Source organism: Diadema antillarum, unplaced genomic scaffold (genome assembly GCF_040938485.1).
Source record: "Diadema antillarum isolate AM-2024a unplaced genomic scaffold, OU_Dant_1.0 seq00000230_RagTag, whole genome shotgun sequence".
Classification (NCBI taxonomy): domain Eukaryota; kingdom Metazoa; phylum Echinodermata; class Echinoidea; order Diadematoida; family Diadematidae; genus Diadema; species Diadema antillarum.
Window position 1 is genome coordinate 106,656 of NW_027271280.1, and position 27,466 is coordinate 134,121.

Genomic DNA, 27,466 nt, shown 5'->3' on the forward strand with positions numbered 1-27,466 from the left:
ACAATAGGCGTCTTTGTCAATTACCATAATACACCTTCCAGGGGTCGCACTTAACTTTTTTTTAAACTAGCCAGGCGGACTACTTAGAATCAATTTTAACACTGAAGCAATATTTTGGCAAGCCAGACCGACCAGTAACTTCAGAATTTTATGATTTTTAGCTAGTCCGACGTGATTTTGGGAGGCCAATGGCCAGCGGACCATCGCCAATTTCGAACCCTGCCTTCATGCCAAATTTGAAGATGATTGAAGAAGAACTGCAGCCAGTAGAGCGCTCACAAGAAAATCTCTGCGGCGGACACGGCGCAATGAGGCCAAATCCATAGTATCCTCCGAACTCTGTTCGGGGGGATACAATTAAAATGGACTCTCTTTACCTATCTTAAAGGGATTGTATAGTTTTGGTTAAGACCTAATTTCAGGTTTCTAACATTTTTTGGTGAGGTAATGAGAAACCTCTTATGAAATATGAAAAAGCATGTCATTCTATGAGGAATTCAATGTTTATTTGATGAAAATTTGTTTTGAAATGGCTGAGATATCCAAAAAGAGCGATTCTAATAAAGTGTGGGACCCACACTTTATTACGATCGCTTTGTTTTACTTTGTTCTTGGATGTTTCAGTCGATTCAAACCCGATTTTCATCAAATAAGCTTTGAATTCCTCTTAAAATGGTATGCTCTGTACTATATCACAAGTGTTTTTTTGGTATCTCGCAAAAAGTTAAAAGCCCAATTCTCATCTCCACCAATACTGTACAATCCCTTTAATACTGAAAAGAAAACACACTCTTAATACACTCAGCAAAAAAAGAAAGTAAACACTTTTTCAAGTTTATATTTCTCATAGAATTTTTGGCTAGATGTTGATGTATTATATACCATATGAAAGATTATTTAACTGGCTATCAGCTTGGTAAGTCAGTAAAGTTTGAAACTTCACGCATGAGTGAACACCTTTGTTTTTCTCTCCCAAGGCACGAAAGTAAAAATTGCAAATATGAACAAGTTTTCATTCATGTGTAAATGCTCTTCCATGTAACAGTAAGAACAAAAGAAAAATTTAACACAATAAGAAACATGAATTCAGTTGCAAATTATATCTATGATGTTTATAATATCAGTGAAGCCCAAAAGATCAATAAAGGGAAAAAAAATTAAAGGAAAATGAAAAATTTTCTGTCAAATCCAAATTCAAGTGAAATGAGAGAAGAAGCAATATTAACGAAAATGGTAGGATTTTGAATTGATTTCTCAAATTAGGAAAATTGTAAATTATATTTGGTTCTTGAATTTGTCTCATAGATCTTAAATCACTAAATTGAATGAATTAAATAAAGATTATCGATTTATTTCATCATGTTTTTGCCCTTACTCCCTATGTCATTTGAAGTTTAAGTTGATAGAAAATTCTTCTTTCCCCCCTCAAATTCCCCACTTTGATTTTGTTTGAGGTTGTAGAGAGATAAAGGGAACGAAAACTTATTTTTGCTATTTCATTAATGTCTCTCATTGTGTTGAATTGGTCAATTTTTGCAATTTTTACTTTTGTGCCTTGGAGAACAAAAACGAATGTGTTCACTCATGCATAAAGTTTTGCTTAATATTGACCTACTAGGTTGATAGCCAATTAGATTACCATTAATATGGTACATAATACATGGAATTTGATGAAAATCTTCTATAAAAATTATGAACTCGAAAAAGTGTTTACTTTCTTTTTTTGCTGAGTGTAGAAAGTGGTCAATAGCACAATCAGGGTATGCAAATGTGTAACAGGGGGAAAATGAAAAAACTTGGTGAAAATATAGCTGAAAATTTTAGCTGAGTATACAAATTTTCATTTTATGTACAAAAAAAGTCAAAATTGTGAATTAAAATGCACATGAATTAGCATTCTAATCAGGAGTGTCAAATTACATCTTGTACATTGTAATTTAAAAAAAGGAGAATTTTTTTCTAATGAAATTGCTTTATACTCCTGATAACTACCTCTTTCATTCACCACTAGCACATAACTGTGATATATTACATCACAAAATATGAATTAATGTCATAAACTAATTAGAATGGATGCTCAACTTAGTAGGCATAACTTTGACTTCATATAAAACCACTTTCATATATATCTGATAATATTTCACTTTTGCCAAAGAGTTGATATGTGAAACTTTTAGAGAAAGATAACAAATATTCATTGGCCATTATTACAAAGTTTTATGAAATTAGGGCTGATATGTGGGAAGATATGATGTTTTTCATCAAAAATTCATATTTAAAGTTTGACCGTCAGTATGCGCATGTAGTGTTTGGATCCATTCTATGTGCAAACATATGACGTAAGAAATATGAGATTTATGTTTACTTGAGCTGATATCCAAGCTGTGACACTCACACAATGTTATGTCAGGCAAAAATAATATGTTTTTGCAAATGAAAGATGAACAAGTATTGAAATATGAACACTACACACTCATCATATGACCTTGATGCAGTAGAGAGTGGGCCCAGATCAGTCTTAATTCTTCCTCAGCATTTCATAAATATATGGAATATAAGTTCTCATTGCTCAAACTTGCTAAAATTTTCCCACAATGGACTACTACATAATATTATGTACAATTAATGGTTAAATAACCAAGAATATTGACTTCTTTGATTTTTATTCTTTCATGTTGTCAATTAAGGAATGTACCTCACTGAAAATACTAACAAAAGTGGCTGCACTTATTTTCATCAGCATTTGAAGATGGCTCAAAACGAAAAACTGGCTGAACTTTTATTTAATAGCAAACAGCACATCAAATTGTAGTGTGTCTTCAAGGGGGTGTTTCATCAACGTTTGTCAGCGCTTAAAGTTGTCATCGCTGACAATCACCATAGTAACAATCAGTGACCAGAGCATCTCATCCAATCAAAACCAAGGATTTTGTTGAAATTGTGAATTCTGAACAGTTGTCAGCGCTGACAAACGTTGATGAAACACCCCCCAGTACTTTCAGAAAAAGCAGAAATATAAGATGTTTCTCCATGTATACATGTAGCTGCACAGCATGGGTTAAAAGGTCAGAAAGTCGTGTAAATTAGCCAGCATTACACTCCTACCATGAAAAGACTTCAGACCTCATAACTTTCCCCAGCAGAAAGAATACTGTTTTTGATTGCATGCAAGGAATGCCAAGAAAAAATCCAATAAGTTGATACCAAACACAAAGGGGTAGTCTTAAAATTCAGACCTCAAATCTTGATTTTACGTAAGTCGTAATTTTTTGTTAATGCATTACTTGGGTTTTGGGAGATTTTTTGGTAATTAATCTTCAGTAATTAAGTGACTGAGAGAAAATTACTAATTGCTTTTCCACATGTGATCACTGATGTCTCAGCATGCTGCATGTGAATTTTGAAGTCATTTGGTGTATTCTTTTAGAAGTTACAACAGTTTAAAGTGAGAAAACCATTATTGCACGGCCTGATTGTGCTTAAATCACCAAGTGTGAACTTTAGAAAAGAGGCTCTAAAGTAACGGTCTACAGGTAATCAAGTGCTTTTACTAAAAGTGGATATTTTCACGCGACTAATTTTTGGCGCTTGGCCGGGTGAGAAGAGTTTTGGGTGTTTTTAATTCCGCGGAATCAAGACATCTCGCACAGGAACATATGGCAAGCAAAAATATTTGCGTGCTTTTATTTTCGCGCTAGTTTCTGATCGCGCGAAATGCGCGAAAATTTCAGTAACTGTGCAATGAATGGGACAAGAAAACATGATGTTAACCACCAGAGCTTCAACAATGAAGAGATCATCAGATTAAGTTAAAATTGAGCATGCTCTATTGACACATTCTGCCCATGATTAATGCAAACTATCAAAACAGTAGCATTACTCTGTCAAAAGTTATAGAGGAAAGTGAAGAGTGTGCAAAGAATTTTCAAGAAATGAAAAGGGCTCTCGATCACACTACACTACAAAGAATAAAAAGTTGTAGAAAAATGCTGAAAACACACTTTTCATTTTATGATCCTAAACTTACATACATGATGGAATAATGTTGAAGAAGAATGGCTCTTTCAGAAAAATATGAAAAACTCAAAATTGACTTGGCTGACCAGTTTCACTTTTTTGAGTCCTCACATAAAGTCAAGGGGTGCGACTTTTGGTTGGTTTTGTTGTGACGGTCACAGAGAGAATCGCATGCAATGAATACCAATGGTAATGACAATTCATGTGAGAGTTGGAGGCTACTTCAAATTGTGAACTGTACAACATCTACTTCAACATGTTTACTGAGCATGTGAACAAAAACAAACTTTGTCCACTATGCAATGTACATGCCAAGTTTCATTTGGACACCTCAATATAGGTACTAAGTTCTCTGTCCAAAAAATGAATTACAGATGAACAACTTGAAAACATAATTCTTCGGCAACACTGTGTGGCAGAGGCATGAAAAAACTAGAAATGTCGCTTTGGCGACTGGTATGCCTCCGCCATAATGCATGATTTTCCCAATAGGTCTAGATAGTACATGTGGACAATGTGTGATTACATTTTCACAAAATTGGCAAAATATTGAAATGACAAGTTTGTCACAAATGTGTTGAATGTTCACCTTCCTTGACATAGGTTTAATTGGATGAATAGGAGAGCATGTAACTAGGGATTTAAGGACTTTAACTCGACTTTGACCCATTCATACATTTAGGCATTGAGTAATTTTCAAGGTACAGGTGTGGAGAAAAAGTGCAATTTCTGAATTGAATAGTAAATTGTTACCATTTTCATCTGGCCCTTGACCCTAAAATTCATAAGATAATCACTTTCAGGTAGAACATGCATAATATGTACTAAGTTTCAAGATAACTTGAGCCACTTCCGAGATATGGAGGAAAAAGTTAGTTCAGCACTTTCACTTGATCTTTGACCTTTTGACCTTTGAGGCAAAAAAAGAAGAAAAAAAAAACTTTCCAGAGAATTTCTATTAGGTTACACATGTATGCATGTATACACCAAGTGTAAAAAAAATAACCCTGCTGGCATTGCATGATAGGAGGGAAATAGTAAAATTTTGAAGTGTTGCACTTGACCTTTGACCCCTGACCTTTGACCTCATGAACCCTACATTCTCTAGATAATCACTTCCAGTCAGTATATGTATATACTATGTTCCATGAAGATACCTTGAACAATTTTCCAAGGTATGGAGAAAAAAAAGAAGTTTTAATATTTTTACTTGACCTTTTGACCTTTGACCTCATGACCCAAACTTTTACCAGAGAATCTTAATTGGGTAATACATGTATACACTAAGTTTCAAGAGAATATCTTCAGGCATTCAATAGATATGGTGGAAATAGTGAAATTTTATGTATTTGACCCTGACCTTTTGACCTTTGACCTCATGACCCAAACTTTCACCAGAGAATCTTAATTGGGTAATACATGTATACACTAAGTTTCAAGAAAATATCTTCAGGCATTCAATAGATGTGGTGGAAATAGTGAAATTTTATGTATTTGACCTTGACCTTTTGACCTTTGACCTTGAGCATGTGCGCCCAAAAGTTGATAGGCACAACTTCACCCCCTAATACACATACATGCCAAGTTTCATTAGGATACCTCAACAGGTTTTGATAGTTACCTTGTCCACAAAATTCATTACGGACGGTCGGAAGGACGGACGGACGGACGGACGGACGGACGGAAGGACGGACGGACGGACAGACGGACGGACAACCCGAAAACATAATGCCTCCGGCACCACTTCGTGGCGGAGGCATAAAAAAATCAAAATGACACTATACACAGACCTGTTGCAGCTAAAAATGTGTGGCTGCAGCCTGTGTAGTGTCATTTTGAGGTCATTTTATATTCTGCGAGACCGTAACCCCTGGAAGAGTGTATGACATTGGAAATGTACATGTTACATAACAAAACATCTATTCAATGTCATAGCTAACTAAGGATAGAGCTAGTTTTCTTTTTCTTTGTTCCTTTATCAAAGGAACAAACAACCCAAGAGCAATAAGACTATGGAATCGCCCGCCGGGACCCGTAGTAAGCACCGCCAACCCAACATTATTCCAAGGAGCTGCTTTGCCCATCCTCAGGGCAATGCAGCCTCCTGCTGGATCTGCCACCGTGTAAGAGGATTGACGCTGTTTTTACTCACACTGAGCACCTATACTCACATTTTATTGTATGATAGTGAGACATCTGTACATACACTGAACGACACCCCCTCACGACACACAGTTCGAGTTCATCCCAGTAGGGGGCCTATAGCTTCATGAACAAGCTGCTTCAAGGGATTACTACATCAAGGTATCAAGGTATCACTGGTTACATCCTATATGTAACGATCCCAAAATACAGTAAGGTCCATTGCACATACAGTGTACTTTTCTGAAATACTGGCAGCCATGATAATTTATTTACAGCTTAAAAATATATCATAACAAATGAATTTCACTGTGTGGTAGAAAATGTTCTAGTTTATCAGTGATGATGTAATCACTTGTAGTCTTTGTGGCTACTGTGAAATAAGAAAACTGTTCAACAAAGTTTTGACCTTTTAATACCCACAATATGTGACCGTGCACCTCAAAACGAACATAAAGTCGCACACACTGATTTTGCGTGAGGACTGAAAATAAGTGAAATGGGTCAACCTAGCCGAACTTGACTTTTTCATATTTTCTGAAAGAGCGGGTCTTCTTTTACATTATGCTAAAATTTGGTATCATAAAACGGGCAGGAAAGTGTGTTTTTTAGCAGTTTATCTCGAACATTTTTGGTAGAATAGTGTGATTAGGTGTGTCTTTAGAATCCCTTTTTCATTTCTGAAAAACCTTGTCCACATTCTTCACGTTCAACTCTAATAACTTTTGAAGGGATAGTGCTACTACTTTGAAAGTTGGCATTAATTATGGACAAAATGTTTTAATGAGGCATGCTTAATTTCAGATTAATCTAAAAATCTCTTCATTGTTGTTACTCTGGTGGTTTACTTCCTGTTTTTTGTCCCATTCATCGCACAGCCAGCACGGTTTGGTAAAGATTAAGCGCTTGAATAGACACTGTACTTCAGAGCCTCTTTTCTCAGTTCGCACTTTTCCTGAGTTTGTGCTTTCTTTCCAATATTTAGATAGGTTAGGAGAGTCCATTTGATTTGAGTTTTACATCATTTTAAAGCTTAAAGTCTGCTCTTTCAGAATATGGTCTTAACTAAAAATTCATGTCTGGCGACTTTTTGTTTGTTTTGAGGTGCAGGGTCACATATACTATCAGTACTCAAATCACGTTACAGAAAATTTGAAAGAAGATACTAGAATTATACTATGAAAAACAGCATTAAAAGCACAAACAAGACAAGTTTGCTTTCATATTCCCGATGGACAATTAAAACTGATAAAATGTAGACATACAAGCTGTAGTTATTAGAAAATACCTTTTAAAGGTTTGATATCAGCACATTACACTGACACGATTTTACCCCCTAGCACCAGGATTGTTTTTTTTTTTTCCACTTATATCCCTCACTCATTGGAGCATAATGTATTATTTCCTCTGCCAAGAGAGGAGGTTAAATGATTTCATTGGCATTGGTTAGTTTGTTTGTTTGTTTGTGTGCAAAGTAACTTAAAAAGTAGTAAACGGATTTACATGAAACCTGCAGGAAAGGTTGAAAATGAAACAAGTAATGAATGATTAGATTTTGGTAGCGATCTGGAAATTTATATGGATTTTTTATAATTAGTCAGGTAGGGTTAATGAACTTTATAGGAGCTCAAGCTGCGCGTATTTGAGGTTTGCTAGGGCAAGGTGCCGTGCAGCTAAAAGTTGATGACATAACAAAAGGCTTCTATACACTGTATTAAGAAAGTGGGCTACTTCAGCATTGATATCTATGGAATTCGAACAAGATCAGTGGTGGAAAAACCTGCTTGGCGGAAGTTTATGCACTCTTAGAGTGCTTTTCTAGTTCTGCATTCATTTCCCTGAAAATCTGCTTTCAAATTCAACAGCAAATGCCATTGAACACATGAGATTCACGAATCATGTTCTGCACTGTTTAATTTCTTCAAAATGCAGTATAGTTAGCAAGATCAAAATTTCACAATTGTGCCGAGATACATGTAGTGGGTTTGACCCATACAAAAATGGGATCTAAAGCTGACATAGCAACCATAACCAGGCATGGCAGGCTTATCAGGTTGTCCTGATATTTGACATTCATGTTAAGATTACCCCTGTATGACTGCTTAAAAGATCTTTCACTTTAATGTACAGTTTGTTTAACTGGAAAGTTGGAGTTGCCTTCTGGTTTCAACTGCTACCAGCTGAAACCAGTTAAAACCAGTTAAAACCAGTAAAGACCAGTTAAAAATGCTTACTGGTTTCTACTGGTTTCTACTGGTTTTTCAACCTGGGTAAGGAGGAGCAGAAATGTAACATCAGACGTCAGGTCAAAAAACTGTTCAATCGCCACTTTCATTTAGGTCAAGTTAGAGGTCAAGATACCCCTGGGTATATGGTTCAAACCTTAGAAATTTAGATCAACAGATCTTGTACTAGAACATCAGAAAACATTGTCTTAAGAAAAGGTCAATATGGCTGACCTTGTACATGTTTCTTTCAGATCTAGTACCAGAAATACAAGAGTTTCAAGTCTGACCTAGCTGCATGACTTATTGTGAGTTTTGTGATGCAAGATACATGTACAAGCTTGTAGAACCCAGAAGGGAGTTTAAGTTCAGTATAAAGAGTCTTACTTGATCCAGAACAGAGTGATGCTATGGTCAGAAGAGTTTCCCTTTCTCTCCCAGGATCATCCTGACGATATTTCAAGCACTCTACCAGGCACTGCAAGTCAGTCTTCACAGACATTCTGTAATAGATATAATAAACACTATTTACCAAGTGAAAAAAATATAATAAAAACCAGATGCCAAAGAAGAAAGAAAACTCTATTTGTGACCGTGCATCACAAAACGAACAAAAAGTCGCACACACTGATTATGTGTGAGGACTGAAAATATGTGAAATGGGTCCAACACAGCCAATTTGTATATTTTCTGAAAGAGCAAGTCTTCTTCTATATTATACTAAAGTTTGGGATAATAGGCCTAAAATGACAAGGAAATTGTGTTTTTAGCAGCTTTTTTCTTGAACAATTTTTGGTAGAATAGTGTGACGAGTTGTGTCTTATAGCATCCCCTTTTCATTTCCTATAAACCCTGTCCATGCTCTTCACTTTCAACTCTACTAACTTTGGAAAAGATGATGCTACTGCTTTGAAAGTTGGCATTACTCATCTACAGAATGTGTTGATAAAGCATGTTCAGTTTCAACTTAATCTGATAATCCCTTCATTGTTGTTGCTACAGTGGTTTACACCCCACTTTTTGTTCCATTCATCGCACAGCTAGCACAGCTTGAATGGTGAAGTTTATAGGCGCTTCAATAGACTCTGTACTTCAAAACCTGTTTTCTCAGTTTACACTTTCCAGCATGTGTGCTTTCTTTCCAAAATTAGGATAGGTTAGGAGAGTCCATTTGAATTGAGTTATACATCATTTTGAAGCTTAAAGTCTGCTCTTTCAGAATCTGTTCTTAACTGAAAATCCATGTCTGGCAACTTTTTGTTGGCTTTGTGACGGCTTTGTGATGCAGGGTGGTCTAAATTTAAACCATGGTTTATGTATTCTTCTGCGTAGATATGATTGACAGATTGTGTATGCTAACAGGCATCCAGTAAAAAAACGTGCATTGATGCACGCATGTATTGGTACGCCTATCATACTGTACTTAGTTTAAATCACGGTGGGCTTTTTAATTTTATCTGATGTTGGCCCAAGTAGGGTTGGGGGTACCACGTATCGTCACCCTAAGGATCTGTAGCTTGTTATTCTAAAAATATAACACAAATCCGCCTAATTCTTACCTCAAATATGCCATAAATACTGCAGTTTTGAATGTCATGACCGTCTCGTTGATTATGAATCTCCGTTTTAAAATAGCGCAATTTTAGTGCGTGCGTTCCGTTTTCTTCGCGCAGCTAAAAAGGGAACCTTGCGATCAGCACCCCCTCCCCTCCATAAGTATACACGTGAATTTCACAGCATAGGTACCAGTAATACACATGAATTTCACAGGCCATAGGTAATACACGTGAATTTCACAGCCATGCGTCGTTACCGAGCGGATGTGTAATTTTTAGCTTGGTTTGTTTGAGTTTGATTTTCGTTTCTTCGTTTTTATTGTCTTTATAGCTAATGACACTTAATCCTGCGCGTACCTTTTCGTTCTATACGCAAACAGCCATGATACGCAGGGTGCCGATGGGAAGGTGCCCTGCCGATAGGTGGTGCCCCAACCATACAATAGGCAATGGTCAGCCCCCGTGACCATACCTCCCGGCCAACATACATGTACATATATATCAGATAAGAAGCCCACCGTGAAGAGACCTGCTGTAGGTTCCAACTTGATCGTTATAGTTTATACCATCGGTCTATACACTAACCATTAGAACTTTAGAAGTAGAACACCTAACCAGAACACACCGGCGCGGGCTCCCCATCCACTGATCCAGTCCTCATGCTGACACACACGTCGTGATAAAAAAGTGTGGGGCGCCGGTACGCGATGCAGCTAACACGTTAATTAGCGCCTAGCCGGCCCGTCTGCGGCCCGTCTCGTCTATCGTTAGATCTAACAGTAACACTTTAGACAGATCATTTAACGTTATAGTCCTACTAGCCCTTAAACTTAGACATCTAACTTTAATGTTAACGTTATACCTTACGACTAACGTTAGATTCTTTGTCTTTAATCCAAGAATCAAGATCCTTGGAACATGTCAATTGTTAGATCCTAGGATATTATGAGATTGTAACGTTAGAATCTTACTCTGTAACCGTTACTTACTGCAATATTACTGCCACTGGCTTCCTAACTTGTTAGTTACATCTTACATCCTGCAATTCCTGTTTTTTTAGAATTTCTAACTTTAGGCCTACTTATTTTTACCTACGGATACGGTAAATTTAAACCAACTAAATTCTACGTAGATATAACGATAGTACCGTACGGTATAACTATTCTAGATTCTAACGTTAGATTGTAGACTAGGATCTGTCTAACAAGAACTATCAGTTTAGGCCTCTCTAATTCACGATCGTTGCATTTGGGCAGGCATGAAGTCTGCAGCCCAGTCGCTGTACCACCACGGCGTCTGGTCGGGCTAGCATGTCTGTGTACCCCGGGGCGCTCCTTGTTCGGGGTCGTTCGGGCCGGCTGGTCACAGTTAGCGTCTGTTCACAAGCGCTCTAACTAAGCGACGTTACTAAGGACTTTTCCATTTAGTCTATTGTTAGGCAGGCTGTAGTTGTTGATCGTTTTTTTAAACAGAATAAACCTTATAACAACATGAAACCCGTTAACTTACCGGATAGGCTAAGATTCAGGTAATTAGATCACATTCAACTTGATTACAGGATTCCCGGTCCCCATGCACACAAAGATCCTAAACGTTACATCCGTATCCATCCATAGGCTAGGGACTAGAGGGGATGTGGATCGGATCGATCGAGAGGCTATCAAGCTACCGCGCCGCGTGCGTGTCGATCATGGCGCCGCGCCGTGCGTTTAATTGATATGCACGTACGTACCATTCCGTGCATGACTGTACCACAGAACTCTTACACACTGCATGCATCAACAGACGGCCCCTAGCCCTTGACAAATGGGGTGAATCGCGCTCCTAATCCCAATTCGATCGAATCCGATAATCCTTCCCTGCTACCGATATATCGATCATAGGGTTAGATAGGGTTAGTAAACGACTGGTAGGGTTGCCTGGTTGAGGAACCTTCATGGTGCCAGGTAAAAATGGCAGAGGTAAAAATGGCAGAGGTAAAAATGGCAGGGGTAAAAATGGCAGAGGTAAAAATGGCAGGGGTAAAAATGGCAGGGAATATGGCAGAGGTAAAAATGGCAGAGGTAAAAATGGCAGAAGTAAAAATGGCAGGGGTAAAAATGGCAGAGGTAAAAATGGCAGGGGTAAAAATGGCAGGGGATAATGGCAGAGGTAAAAATGGCAGAGGTAAAAATGGCAGAAGTAAAATCCAGAAGTAATTAATGAGAGCGATTTCGTCAGATATGAACGTATGAAGAGGTTTTGAATGATAACCTAGCCAGAGCAAACTGTATTTATCGAATTATCAAATCCAAATTGCAGATTTGAAGAATATTGATAGAATTATGTTTTAAAAAGATTAGAGCACTCTCATTATTCTGAGTTTGATTCAAGTGCAGTGGCGTAATCTGTCTGTGTGCAGAGAAATAATAAACCAGCTAGCCTAGTAGGCCTATGGGAAATTATTTTTATTATTCAGTATTATTGTTATTATCATTATTACCATTATTATTATTATTATTATTATTATTAATATTATTATTATATTATTATTATTATTATCTATCACTATTTAAGGGGGTTCCAACAATGCTGCAAAGCCCTTAAACAGTATAATCCTACGTTGTTTCGCCCAATGAAGTTATCACACACACACACACACACACACACACACACATACGAACCCACTTTTGGTATAAACATATATGCAGATATACATACTCTCACATACACACTCTTACACAAACGAATTCCGCTCACGTCCAGGCAAGTATATTGTCATTATTTTTCATTTTTTGAACTGTTTAGTGTCATATTGAAAACTTTCGGTCATCTGCGAAGCCGCGCTTCCGCGCGATCGCTACAACACGTAAAACGGGTCAAAAATCGACGCATTTTCCCACAAAATCTGCCCTAACTTTTAAACTATTCAAGAAGCAAACTTGGGGCGCCCGGATTCTGAAAGGGGACACTTTAGGGATTATCTATGTGTATATATCATTATTGTAACATTTGTAGCAGTGACGCAAATTTGATCAGAAAAGTACCTTATGAGTAGAATTGTCTATGGCGAACAGTCCAAATTTGACGAATTTGAGCATATTTTGCCGTCTTGCAATTCTTCCAGACGGGATATTTCGAGAACGAAAGGTCGCACAAACTTGGGGCGCACGGTTTCAGAAAGTAGAGATTCTGCCCATTTTTGTGATATAAGAATCTTGTTCATTAGTTGAGCAGTCCTGACGCAAATTTGCAGTAAAGCTAGACTACCCAGTCACAATTGCTGTCATAGGGAACGTGTACAATCCATACAGCACTTCACGTAACGAGACTACCAACGAAAATTTGAGCCGTTGACCTTCACTGTCTGCCGTCGTCAGCGTGTGAATTCCTGTGATTTCAAGCTTTTGTTTCTCGCCAAATATCATTTTCAACGCAATATCCAGATACAGTTGTATGTGAGACATTATCTACATACGTAGCAGCCTTATTAACAACATAAATGTTAAGTTTGGGAGCAAAAAACAACCAAATTTATTCCACATTCCGTCTCATTTTTCGATGATGGCTCTGTCGGACTGGTGCATTTCCGTCGGAGGTGATAATAATGTAAGTAGTTGCAACGGTCGCTTGCCACCTGCTGTCTGCAATCGGGCGCTTATATACACGTGTTGTACAGATGTAATCAACTGAAATAATGTTGTAAAGGAATGATTATGCCATAGACTATATCATATCAACTGTAGATTTAACCCAACTTCTGTCGCCTACACACACAACACACTACGCGTGAAATTATGTGAACATGATGTCCCTCCACGCACGGTGCTGTAGGCCACCCCCATTAACGTGTCGACTAGCCACGCGCCCCACACGCACTCACTTTCGCCAGCGTCTGCTACCTCGGATTTTCTGCGTGAATTAGGGTGAAAGTTTTCAATATGAAAGAAGTGAAGGAGACATAGTCGAGGCAAATCACTAATTTTTCACCTGTTCAATATTATTTTCTCCATCAGGTTTCATAGGAGCCTATTTATCTCACAAGGCCTGATCACGACATAATGTAGAAGTTACAAAACGCAAAAAAAAACCTACAGCAGATGTATCGACAGACATAAGTAAGCTCTTGCAAAATATTTTATTACATTGTTCAAGTATCACATGGCGCAAAAACAAATATCTCGAAGTTTAGTGAACACTTTGTGGTCACTTTACAAACTTATGCCTATTAAAACTGGGGACGAACTTTAGCAATAAACTGTTCTAATGGGAGAAAAAACCGATAGTTTGCCATGGGATTTCTTTCAATCACTGTTGAACGAATCCGCAGGCGAAAAATTGTAAATGTTTGATGCCTTTCAAACTTAGCTGTTGCATGCTCCAAAGTCAATGTTATCAACATGGTGTGTTGCTAAAGATTGGTAGATTCAGCCACCAAAAATGACGTTGTTCCCTCGTTATACAACAGTAAGAAAATCAAATCAAATCCCATCCAGGTAGATTGAAATCACCGCCTATGACCACCATTATGATCGCGATTCAATTTACACAGGGATCGCTGAAGCTCTGCAAGACTCTCTTTACATGTGCCGCGGGGAGAAATGTATAACACTGCCCTATTAAATTTCCCCCAGTGGTAACAGAAACGGTAAAAGATCCCTGCCAATTCTTCATACCTGCATGTCTGTTATCAAGCAATCTTATTTTCAGAAGTTTGCACAATTTTTAAAATACTTTATATCAACATAGGACCTACCCGATCTAAAGTAAGTTTGATATTTTACTGACAAGATACCTGTAGAGCTGTATATAGTGGTTAATATGTCCATTTTCAGGTGTACCGAAGCTCATCTTTTTACTGATGTAATTGGATTGTTGACTGGCCGAGCATTTTTCAAGTTACATGAGTGTCCCATATTTCTCCCTGTGTCACATTTCTCCCCGGTCTCCCCCGTGCTTTATTTCAGGAGAAGGCATGAAAAGCGCGTATTGCGACCACTGACAACTGACAACTTTACCTCTGACATTTTTACCTCATAATTATTTACCTCTGCCAATTTTACCTCTGCCATTTTTACTTCTGCCATTTTTACCCCTGCCATTTTACCCCTGCCATTTTTACCCCTGCCATGTTTACCCCTGCCATGTTTACCCCTGCCATGTTTACCCCTGCCATTTGTATACCTCTGCCATTTTTACCTCTGCCATTTTTACCTCTGCCATTTTTACCACTGCCATTTTACCCCTGCCATTTTTACCCCTGCCATTTTTACCCCTACCATTTTTACCTCTGCCATTTTTACCTCTGCCATTTTTACCTCTGCCATTTTTACCCCTGCCATTTCTACCCCTGCCATTTTTACCTCTGCCATTTTTACACCGAACCGGCGGTAAGGTGATGTGTTTTCTCTGAAGACTTTTTTTTTTTATATAACACCCGGAAATGGGAGGGGAGAAAATGAGCTGAGGACCTTTTTTTTTTTTTGCTTGTCAGCTGAAGAAACCCGGAAGTGGACGGGAGAGTTGAGCTGAGGATCCTTTTTTTTTTTTTTTTTTGCTTGTTAGCTCATGAAACCCGGAAGTGGGCCCCCACACTTTTGAAAACAGTGCGCCGGCCCTGTTATATTCATAAAAGATAATTACGCTGATATGCGCTGGACTGGTGCGGCTTCGGCGTAGGGTACCGGGTTAGGGCTAGGGTTAGGGTTAGGGTTATAGTAGGGCAGATATGTAGCAAAAATTGGTCGAAATGCTCACATCCGGCGGAAAGTATGAAATTTTGCACATAAGGGTATTTTGGGGTGCTGATTTCAAATATTGCCGGATCCAAGAGATCTGACTTCGGGGTCGGCCGCCATTTTGAATTCCAATATGGCCGCCATCACGTACAAAACAAATTTAAAGATCCCTATCTTCAGTTCTGAACGACCTGTGGTACCAAAATTTGGTACACATGAGCGTTTTGACACATGAATTTGATGACAGATTGATTTGGAGTGTCTGACAAACATCGAATGACCGCCATTTTGAATTCCAATATGGCCGCCTCGACGAAATATTCGAAATCCTTATCTCGATTTCTAAGTGGTGAGTGACCATGAAATTAGGTGTAAACAAGTATTTTAACATACCGGTACTGAGTTAAAATATCAACTGATGTGATGTGTCTGACAAACGCAATGCCTGCTATTTTGAATTCCAATGTGCCTACGAAGACAAACATCACGACTTACATTCACGGGCATGTCAAAAAGTGCAGCAAAAAGGAAGCATAATGCACCTTTCACTGACGTCACAATGTAAATACAGCAGCGCGGACTCTATCAGTGACAAACGCGCGCTCAATCAGGTAGCCTAATTTACAAACCCGAGATAGAGATTTTCAACAATTCCAACATGGCAAATATGTATAAAAATTCAAATTGGCTGCCATGCAGCTTGTCAGACATATCAAATAAGTCTGTTATTGAAGTCATCATAACACCATGCTTTTATATATCAAATTCCAATGGCTAAAATAATGTAATTCAGAACTGAAGATAGAGATCTTTGACGGCGGCCATATTGGAATTCAAAATGGCGGCCGACCCCGTAGCCAGATCTCTTGGATCCAGCAATTTTTGAAATCAGCGCCTCAAAATACCCCTACATGCAAAATTTAATACTTTCCGCCGGATGTGAGCATCTTTTTCACATATCTGCCCCACTATTAGGGTTAGGGTTTGGGTTAGGGTTAGGGTTAGGGTTAGGGTTAGGGTTAGGGTTAGAGTTACGGGTATTCCGCAGTATATGAAGTATATAGTTAAGAGTTGAAAGTGTAAGTGTAATTAGTCTTTGCTCCAGGCGACTTTGAATTTTTTGATATATACAATATGTACAATATTTGAAAGGGCCTGTAAGGAAGACTAAACTTAGTCAGGCGCTCATACCTGAGAAGAAAGTTAAGTTCGGTAAAAAGTCTAAAATATATAATTTTCAAAGTCTAACTTGAAGTAGTCTTTACTCCAGCCGTTTTTTAAGTTACCGTATGTTTGTACATAGAAATACTTGAAGGGGTCTGGAAGGAGAGCTAATTGCATTGAAGGACTGATACTTGACAAATATGTTGAGTCCGGTGCCAGGTCAAACATATCGGACTTTGAAATTGTATGTCCAATTAGTCTTCTCTCCAGGCGTCTTTGAAAATTTTCCTTTGTACTATATATACAATATTTGAAAGCGCCTGGAGGGAAGACTAAACTAAGTTAAGCACTCATACTTAAGAAAAAACTTCAGTTTCGAACAAAGTCCAAAACATATAAGTTTCAAAGTCTAACTTGAAGTAGTCTTTGTTCCAGCCGTCTTTCAAGTTACCGTATGTTTGTACATAGAAATATTTGAAAGGGTCTGGAAGGAGAACTAATTGTATTGAAGGACTCATACTTGACAAATATGTTAAGACCGGTGGTAGGTCAAAGATATTGGAATTTGAAATTGTAACTCCCATTAGTCTTCTCTCAAGGTGTCTTTGAAAATGTTCCTATATACTATATATACAATATTTGAAGGCGACTGGAGGGAAGACTAAACTTAGTTAAGCACTCATACTTAATAAAAAACTTAAGTTGTGAACAAAGTCCAAAATATATAAGTTTCAAAGTCTAACTTGAAGTAGTCTTTGCTCCAGCCGTCTTTGAAGTTACCATATGTTTGTACATAGAAATATTTGAAAGCGTCTGGAAGGAGAACTAATTGTATTGAAGAATTCATACTTTGGGAAAATGTTAAGTCCGGTAGAAGGTCCAACATATGTGAGTTTCAAAGTTTTATTGTAATTAGTCTTTGCTCCAGGCGACTTTGATTTTTTTGATATATACTATATGTACAATATTTGAAATCGCCTGGAAGGAAGACTAAACATAGTTTAGTACTCATATTTGAGAAAAAACTTGAGTTCGGTGCAAAGTCCGAAATATATATAGTCCGGGAGCCAGCGGGGGTCAGCCTAGCTGAAAAGGTTACCAATTTTTATGCATACAGCAATTTAGTACATAATATGCCCCTAAGTATGGAAATGCACGTCTGGCTGGTCATCGGTGGTGGGTGTGGCCAGGAGGGCCAAAAAAAGGACCCCTCAAAATTAGGCTAGCCTAGCTGAAAAAGTAACCTCATGAAAACCACTGGAACTTGTTCGTTACACTTACAGGATAAATGAATGACCATTGCCAGACGTTTTAAGTGGTGGGGGGTAGCCGCCAGACGCCCTTAAAGGCCCATATTTTTCCAGCTAGGCTAGCCTAGCTGAAAAAGTAACCTCATGAAACCAACTGGAACTTGTTCGTTACACTTACAGGATAAATGAATGACCATTGCCAGACGTTTTAAGTGGTGGGGGGTAGCCGCCAGACACCCTCAAAGACCCAACTTTTTCCAGCTAGGCTAGCCTAGCTGAAAAAGTAACCTAATGAAACCCACTGGAACTTGTTCGTTACACTTACAGGATAAAATGTGCTGAGTCTGGCTGGGGAATTTCCATACATGTATGTATTGGCTATGTAAGCAGTACAACTAAGAATTGCGATTTAATTTGAATGTAGCGCCAACTGTTAATATTTGAATTTTGCGCCAACTGTTAAAGCAGGAAACTGGCTGACTGTGGCTACCATACATGTGCTGAGTCTGGCTGGGGAATTTCCATACGTGTATGTATTGGCTGTAAGCAGCACAAACTAAGAATTGTGATTTAATTTCAATGTAGCGCCAACTGTTAATATTTCAATTTCGCGCCAACTGTTAAAGCGGGAAACTGCTTGACTGTGGCTGGGGAATTTCCGTACATGTGCTGAGTCTGGCTGTAAAATTTCCATACGTGCATGTATTGGCTATGTAGGGAGACAGCTACGACTTGTGATTTGATTTGAATGTAGCGCCAAATGTTAAGGCAGGAAACTAGGTTAGGCTTAGGGTTAGGGTTGAGTTAGTTTTGCTGTTAGGGGTGAGGGGTTAGGGCTAGGGTTACACTTGAGTTAGTTTTAGGGTTAGGGCATAGAGTTTACGGCTTAGGATTAGGGTTAGGGTTAGGGTTGGGTTAGGGTTATGGTTAGGGTTTGGGTTAGGGTTAGGGTTAGGGTTTGGGTTAGGGTTAATGTTGGGTTAGGGTTATGGTTAGTGTTTGGGTTAGGGTTAGGGTTAGGGTAAGGGTTAGGGTTGGGTTAGGGTTAGGGTTAGGGTTAGGGTTGGGTTAGGGTTAGGGTTAGGGTTAGGGTTAGGGTTAGGGTTAGGGTTAGGGTTAGGGTTTAGGGTTTAGGGTTAGGGTTAGGGTTAGGGTTAGGGTTAGGGTTTGGGTTAGGGTTAGGGTTAGGGTTAGGGTTAGGGTTAGGGTTAGGGTTAGGGTTAGGGTTAGGGTTAGGGTTAGAGTTACAGGTATTCCGCAGTATATGAAGTATATAGTTAAGAGTTGAAATTAATAGTGTAGATAGGTCTTATCAAGACTAAGATAATTCGATAATTTCAGATCTTAACTCCCAGTAGTTTTTGCTCCAGCCGTTTTTAAAGTTACCATTTGTTTTGTACATAAAAAATTTCAAAAGCGTCTGGAAGAAAAACTAATTATAGTTAAGGATTCATACTTTGTTGAAATGTTAAGTCTGGTGGAAGGTCTAACATATGAAAGTTTGAAATTGTAAGTGTAATTAGTCTTTGCTCCATGCGGCTTTGAATTTTTTGATATATACTATATGTACAATATTTGAAAGGGCCTGGAAGGAAGACTAAACCTAGTTAAACACTCATACTTGAGAAAAAACTTAAGTTCTTTACAAAGTCCAAAATATACAAGTTTCAAAGTCTAACTTGAAGTAGTCTTTACTCCAGCCGTTTTTTTAAGTTACCGTATGTGTGTATATAAAAAATCTTGAAAGGGTCTGGAAGGAAAACTAATTGTATTGAAGGACTGATGTTTGACAAATATGTTAAGTCCGGTGGCAGGTCAAATATATTGGACTTTGAAATTGTAACTCCAATTAGTCTTCTCTCCAGGTGGTTTTGAAATGTTTCCTTTCTACTATATATACAATATTTGAAAGCGCCTGGAGGGAAGACTAAGCTAAGATAAGCACTCATACGTGAGAAAAAAGTGAAGTTGGGAACAAAGTCCAAAATATATAAGTTTCAAAGTCTAACTTGAAGTAGTCTTTGCTCCAGCCGTCTTTCAAGTTACCATATTTTTGTACATAGAATTATTTGAAAGGGTCTGGAAGGAGAACTAATTGTATTGAAGGGCTCATACTTGACAAAAAGACCGGTGGCAGGTCAAAGATATTGGAATTTGAAATTGTAACTCCAATTAGTCTTCTCTCAAGGTGTCTTTGAAAATTTTCCTATATACTATATATACAATATTTGAAAGGGCCTGGAGGGAAGATTAAACTTAGTTAAGCACTCATACTTGAAAAAAAGCTTAAGTTGTGAACAAAGTCCAAAATATATAAGTTTCAAAGTCTAACTTGAAGTAGTCTTTGCTCCAGCCGTCTTTCAAGTTACCATATATTTGTACATAGAAATATTTGAAAGCGTCTGGAGGGAGAACTAATTGTATTGAACAATTCATACTTTAAGAAAATGTTAAGTCCTGTGGAAGGTCCAACATATGTGAGTTTCAAAGTTTAATTGTAATTAGTCTTCGCTCCAGGTGACTTTGATTTTTTTGATATGTACTATATGTACAATATTTGAAATCGCCTGGAAGGAAGACTAAACTTAGTTTAGCACTCATACTTAAGAAAAAACTTGAATTCGGTGCAAAGTCCGAAATATATAAGTTTGAAAGTGTAACTTGAAGTAGTCTTTACTCCAGCCCTTTTTTAAGTTACCATATATTTGTACATAGAAATATTTGAAAGCGTCTGGAAGGAGAACTAATTGTATTGAAGGACTCATACTTCAGAAAAATGTTAAGTCCGGTGTCAGGTCTAGCATATTGGACTTTGAAATTGTAACTCCAATTAGTCTTCGCTCCAGGCGTCTTTAAAATTTTATGTACATTGTCTATGGAGAAGTCGAAAAATATTCTAAGTCGAAAAACCCCATAGACTTTGTACATGAAATTTGAAGGAGGCTGGAAGGAAGACTAATCGTTGTTAAGCATTCATATTTAAGGGAACTTTTAAGCCATGAGTAAAGTCTTTTATATGTGAATTTCAAAGTTTAATTCCAATTAGTATTGCTTCCAGACGTCTTTAAGTTTCTTTCCATACCTCCCATCTGCTATTCAACAAAATGATAAATGAATACCTGCATTTTTTATTTGAACTCTAGAAACAATGATTAAATATGAATATGTACTCACAATGTCAATGATGGAGCCATCTGTCGCCACCTTCAGGATTGCAGGAACTCCTAGCATGTCCGCCTTCGGTTGGAACACCCTTTCTTGTTTACGAAGGGTGTTTTGTAACAGGAAATGGATTTGAATAAGTGGGATTACAAACAAATTGTAATCATCGAAATAATCCTTTTGAATCAATACAAGCTAGTCAGTTTATCGCTTTACTTCATCATACTTCGTCACGCTTTGTTATACTTTATGATATTTTGACCTAATTCATTTAATTAATTAACGTAATTTCATTTGAAAAAAAAAGAGTACATTATACATTACCCGTGCACGGCTTCTCGACCAGGAACTTTTGGATTCGCCCATTGAAGGCAGCCAAAGGGTAGTTAGTGAGGACATAATGCGTTCAGACCCTCGTCGTTTCCTGCCTGGATAAGGAGGCAATGCTCGCAATTACACCTTCGCTGGAGGCCCTGATAATGATCGCTGTCCCACAAAAATACTTCTGCTTAAACTGGGCACGCATAACATTGTGATTTCCAATCAGGATGGCACTATCGATATCCCTGTTGATGTAAATTCCCGCTATGGTGGTTTGAAATACTCTGAAATACAATTTGAATTCCAATTATACTACTTCCAATTAGGACGAGACTTAGGGTTAGACTGGCTGATTGTGGCTGGGAATTGCCATACTTGTGCTGAGTCTGGCTGGGAAATTTCCATACTTTTATGTATTGGCTATCATGTAAGAAGCACAACGAGGACTTGTGATTTAATCTTAATATAGCGCAAACTGTTAATATTTGAATTTCGCGCCAACTGTTAAGGCGGGAAACTGGCTGACTGCGGCTACCATATGTGCTGAGTCTGGCTGGGGAATTTCCATACATGTATGTATTGGCTATGTAAGCAGTACAACTAAGAATTGTGATTTAATTTGAATGTAGCGCCAACTGTTAATATTTGAATTTCGCGCCAACTGTTAAAGCGGGAAACTGGCTGAATGTGGCTACCATACATGTGCTGAGTCTGGCTGGGGAATTTCCCTACGTGTATGTATTGGCTGTAAGCAGCACAAACTAAGAATTGTGATTTAATTTCAATGTAGCGCCAACTTTTAAAGCGGGAAACTGCTTGACTGTGGCTGGGGAATTTTCGTACATGTGCTGAGTCTGGCTGTAAAATTTCCATACGTGCATGTATTGGCTATGTAGGCAGACAGCTACGACTTGTGATTTAATTTGAATGTAGCACCAAATGTTAAGGCAGGAAACTAGGTTAGGGTTAGGGTTAAGGTTAAGTTAGTTTTACTGTTAGGGGTTAGGGTAAGGGTTAGGTAGGGTTAGGGTTAGAGGGCGAGGGTTAGGGTTAGGGTTTGGGTTAGGGTTAGAGCTAGGGTTAGGGTTAGGGTTAGGGTTAAGGTTAGGGTTAGGGTTGGGTTAGGGTTAGGGTTAGGGTTAGGGTTAGGGGTTTGGGTTAGGGTTAGGGTTAGGGTTAGAGTTACGGGTATTCCGCAGTATATAAATTATTAAGTTAGGGTTAGGGTTAGGGTGTTAGAGATAGTGTTAGAGTTAGGGTTGGGTGGGGGGGGGGTTAGGGGGGTTAGGGGGGTTAGGGTTAGGGTTAGGTTAGGGTTAGGGTTAGGGTTAGGGTTAAGGTTAGGGTTAGGGTTGGGTTAGGGTTAGGGTTAGGGTTAGGGTTAGGGGTTTGGGTTAGGGTTAGGGTTAGGGTTAGGGTTAGGGTTAGGGTTAGGGTTAGGGTTAATGCTAGGGTTAGGGTTAGGGTTAGGGTTAGGGTTAGGGTTAGGGTTAGGGTTAGGGTTAGGGTTAGGGTTAGGGTTTGGGTTAGGGTTAGGGTTAGGGTTAGGGTTAGGGTTAGGGTTAGGGTTAGGGTTAGGGTTTAGGGTTTATGGTTAGGGTTAGGGTTAGGGTTAGGGTTAGGGTTAGGGTTTGGGTTAGGGTTAGGGTTAGGGTTAGGGTTAGGGTTAGGGTTAGAGTTACAGGTATTCCGCAGTATATGAAGTATATAGTTAAGAGTTGAAATTAATAGTGTAGATAGGTCTTATCAAGACTAAGATAATTCGATAATTTCAGATCTTAACTCCCAGTAGTTTTTGCTCCAGCCGTTTTTAAAGTTACCATTTGTTTTGTACATAAAAAATTTCAAAAGCGTCTGGAAGAAAAACTAATTATAGTTAAGGATTCATACTTTGTTGAAATGTTAAGTCTGGTGGAAGGTCTAACCTATGAAAGTTTGAAATTGTAAGTGTAATTAGTCTTTGCTCCATGCGGCTTTGAATTTTTTGATATATACTATATGTACAATATTTGAAAGGGCCTGGAAGGAAGACTAAACCTAGTTAAACACTCATACTTGAGAAAAAACTTAAGTTCTTTACAAAGTCCAAAATATACAAGTTTCAAAGTCTAACTTGAAGTAGTCTTTACTCCAGCCGTTTTTTTAAGTTACCGTATGTGTGTATATAAAAAATCTTGAAAGGGTCTGGAAAGAAAACTAATTGTATTGAAGGACTGATATTTGACAAATATGTTAAGTCCGGTGGCAGGTCAAATATATTGGACTTTGAAATTGTAACTCCAATTAGTCTTCTCTCCAGGCGTTTTTGAAATTTTTCCTTTCTACTATATATACAATATTTGAAAGCGCCTGGAGGGAAGACTAAGCTAAGATAAGCACTCATACGTGAGAAAAAAGTGAAGTTGGGAACAAAGTCCAAAATATATAAGTTTCAAAGTCTAACTTGAAGTAGTCTTTGCTCCAGCCGTCTTTCAAGTTACCATATTTTTGTACATAGAATTATTTGAAAGGGTCTGGAAGGAGAACTAATTGTATTGAAGGGCTCATACTTGACAAAAAGACCGGTGGCAGGTCAAAGATATTGGAATTTGAAATTGTAACTCCAATTAGTCTTCTCTCAAGGTGTCTTTGAAAATTTTCCTATATACTATATATACAATATTTGAAAGGGCCTGGAGGGAAGATTAAACTTAGTTAAGCACTCATACTTGAAAAAAAGCTTAAGTTGTGAACAAAGTCCAAAATATATAAGTTTCAAAGTCTAACTTGAAGTAGTCTTTGCTCCAGCCGTCTTTCAAGTTACCATATATTTGTACATAGAAATATTTGAAAGCGTCTGGAGGGAGAACTAATTGTATTGAACAATTCATACTTTAAGAAAATGTTAAGTCCTGTGGAAGGTCCAACATATGTGAGTTTCAAAGTTTAATTGTAATTAGTCTTCGCTCCAGGTGACTTTGATTTTTTTGATATGTACTATATGTACAATATTTGAAATCGCCTGGAAGGAAGACTAAACTTAGTTTAGCACTCATACTTAAGAAAAAACTTGAATTCGGTGCAAAGTCCGAAATATATAAGTTTGAAAGTGTAACTTGAAGTAGTCTTTACTCCAGCCCTTTTTTAAGTTACCATATATTTGTACATAGAAATATTTGAAAGCGTCTGGAAGGAGAACTAATTGTATTGAAGGACTCATACTTCAGAAAAATGTTAAGTCCGGTGTCAGGTCTAGCATATTGGACTTTGAAATTGTAACTCCAATTAGTCTTCGCTCCAGGCGTCTTTAAAATTTTATGTACATTGTCTATGGAGAAGTCGAAAAATATTCTAAGTCGAAAAACCCCATAGACTTTGTACATGAAATTTGAAGGAGGCTGGAAGGAAGACTAATCGTTGTTAAGCATTCATATTTAAGGGAACTTTTAAGCCATGAGTAAAGTCTTTTATATGTGAATTTCAAAGTTTAATTCCAATTAGTATTGCTTCCAGACGTCTTTAAGTTTCTTTCCATACCTCCCATCTGCTATTCAACAAAATGATAAATGAATACCTGCATTTTTTATTTGAACTCTAGAAACAATGATTAAATATGAATATGTACTCACAATGTCAATGATGGAGCCATCTGTCGCCACCTTCAGGATTGCAGGAACTCCTAGCATGTCCGCCTTCGGTTGGAACACCCTTTCTTGTTTACGAAGGGTGTTTTGTAACAGGAAATGGATTTGAATAAGTGGGATTACAAACAAATTGTAATCATCGAAATAATCCTTTTGAATCAATACAAGCTAGTCAGTTTATCGCTTTACTTCATCATACTTCGTCACGCTTTGTTATACTTTATGATATTTTGACCTAATTCATTTAATTAATTAACGTAATTTCATTTGAAAAAAAAAGAGTACATTATACATTACCCGTGCACGGCTTCTCGACCAGGAACTTTTGGATTCGCCCATTGAAGGCAGCCAAAGGGTAGTTAGTGAGGACATAATGCGTTCAGACCCTCGTCGTTTCCTGCCTGGATAAGGAGGCAATGCTCGCAATTACACCTTCGCTGGAGGCCCTGATAATGATCGCTGTCCCACAAAAATACTTCTGCTTAAACTGGGCACGCATAACATTGTGATTTCCAATCAGGATGGCACTATCGATATCCCTGTTGATGTAAATTCCCGCTATGGTGGTTTGAAATACTCTGAAATACAATTTGAATTCCAATTATACTACTTCCAATTAGGACGAGACTTAGGGTTAGACTGGCTGATTGTGGCTGGGAATTGCCATACTTGTGCTGAGTCTGGCTGGGAAATTTCCATACTTTTATGTATTGGCTATCATGTAAGAAGCACAACGAGGACTTGTGATTTAATCTTAATATAGCGCAAACTGTTAATATTTGAATTTCGCGCCAACTGTTAAGGCGGGAAACTGGCTGACTGCGGCTACCATATGTGCTGAGTCTGGCTGGGGAATTTCCATACATGTATGTATTGGCTATGTAAGCAGTACAACTAAGAATTGTGATTTAATTTGAATGTAGCGCCAACTGTTAATATTTGAATTTCGCGCCAACTGTTAAAGCGGGAAACTGGCTGAATGTGGCTACCATACATGTGCTGAGTCTGGCTGGGGAATTTCCCTACGTGTATGTATTGGCTGTAAGCAGCACAAACTAAGAATTGTGATTTAATTTCAATGTAGCGCCAACTTTTAAAGCGGGAAACTGCTTGACTGTGGCTGGGGAATTTTCGTACATGTGCTGAGTCTGGCTGTAAAATTTCCATACGTGCATGTATTGGCTATGTAGGCAGACAGCTACGACTTGTGATTTAATTTGAATGTAGCACCAAATGTTAAGGCAGGAAACTAGGTTAGGGTTAGGGTTAAGGTTAAGTTAGTTTTACTGTTAGGGGTTAGGGTAAGGGTTAGGTAGGGTTAGGGTTAGAGGGCGAGGGTTAGGGTTAGGGTTTGGGTTAGGGTTAGAGCTAGGGTTAGGGTTAGGGTTAGGGTTAAGGTTAGGGTTAGGGTTGGGTTAGGGTTAGGGTTAGGGTTAGGGTTAGGGGTTTGGGTTAGGGTTAGGGTTAGGGTTAGAGTTACGGGTATTCCGCAGTATATAAATTATTAAGTTAGGGTTAGGGTTAGGGTGTTAGAGATAGTGTTAGAGTTAGGGTTGGGTGGGGGGGGGGGTTAGGGGGGTTAGGGGGGTTAGGGTTAGGGTTAGGTTAGGGTTAGGGTTAGGGTTAGGGTTAAGGTTAGGGTTAGGGTTGGGTTAGGGTTAGGGTTAGGGTTAGGGTTAGGGGTTTGGGTTAGGGTTAGGGTTAGGGTTAGGGTTAGGGTTAGGGTTAGGGTTAGGGTTAGGGTTAATGCTAGGGTTAGGGTTAGGGTTAGGGTTAGGGTTAGGGTTAGGGTTAGGGTTAGGGTTAGGGTTAGGGTTTGGGTTAGGGTTAGGGTTAGGGTTAGGGTTAGGGTTAGGGTTAGGGTTAGGGTTAGGGTTTAGGGTTTATGGTTAGGGTTAGGGTTAGGGTTAGGGTTAGGGTTAGGGTTTGGGTTAGGGTTAGGGTTAGGGTTAGGGTTAGGGTTAGGGTTAGAGTTACAGGTATTCCGCAGTATATGAAGTATATAGTTAAGAGTTGAAATTAATAGTGTAGATAGGTCTTATCAAGACTAAGATAATTCGATAATTTCAGATCTTAACTCCCAGTAGTTTTTGCTCCAGCCGTTTTTAAAGTTACCATTTGTTTTGTACATAAAAAATTTCAAAAGCGTCTGGAAGAAAAACTAATTATAGTTAAGGATTCATACTTTGTTGAAATGTTAAGTCTGGTGGAAGGTCTAACCTATGAAAGTTTGAAATTGTAAGTGTAATTAGTCTTTGCTCCATGCGGCTTTGAATTTTTTGATATATA

General features: G+C 38.3%; 1 protein-coding gene across 1 annotated transcript in view; it reads right to left on the minus strand.

Moving 5' to 3' along the window:
* Positions 1 to 8,886, minus strand: part of LOC139729256 (uncharacterized) — a 44,295-nt gene extending 35,409 nt beyond the window's left edge. The window contains exon 1 of the mRNA XM_071640186.1: positions 8,772 to 8,886. Coding sequence (XP_071496287.1) covers positions 8,772 to 8,886 — 115 coding nt within the window. The remainder of the gene's footprint in view (positions 1 to 8,771) is intronic.
* Positions 8,887 to 27,466: the final 18,580 nt, after the last annotated feature.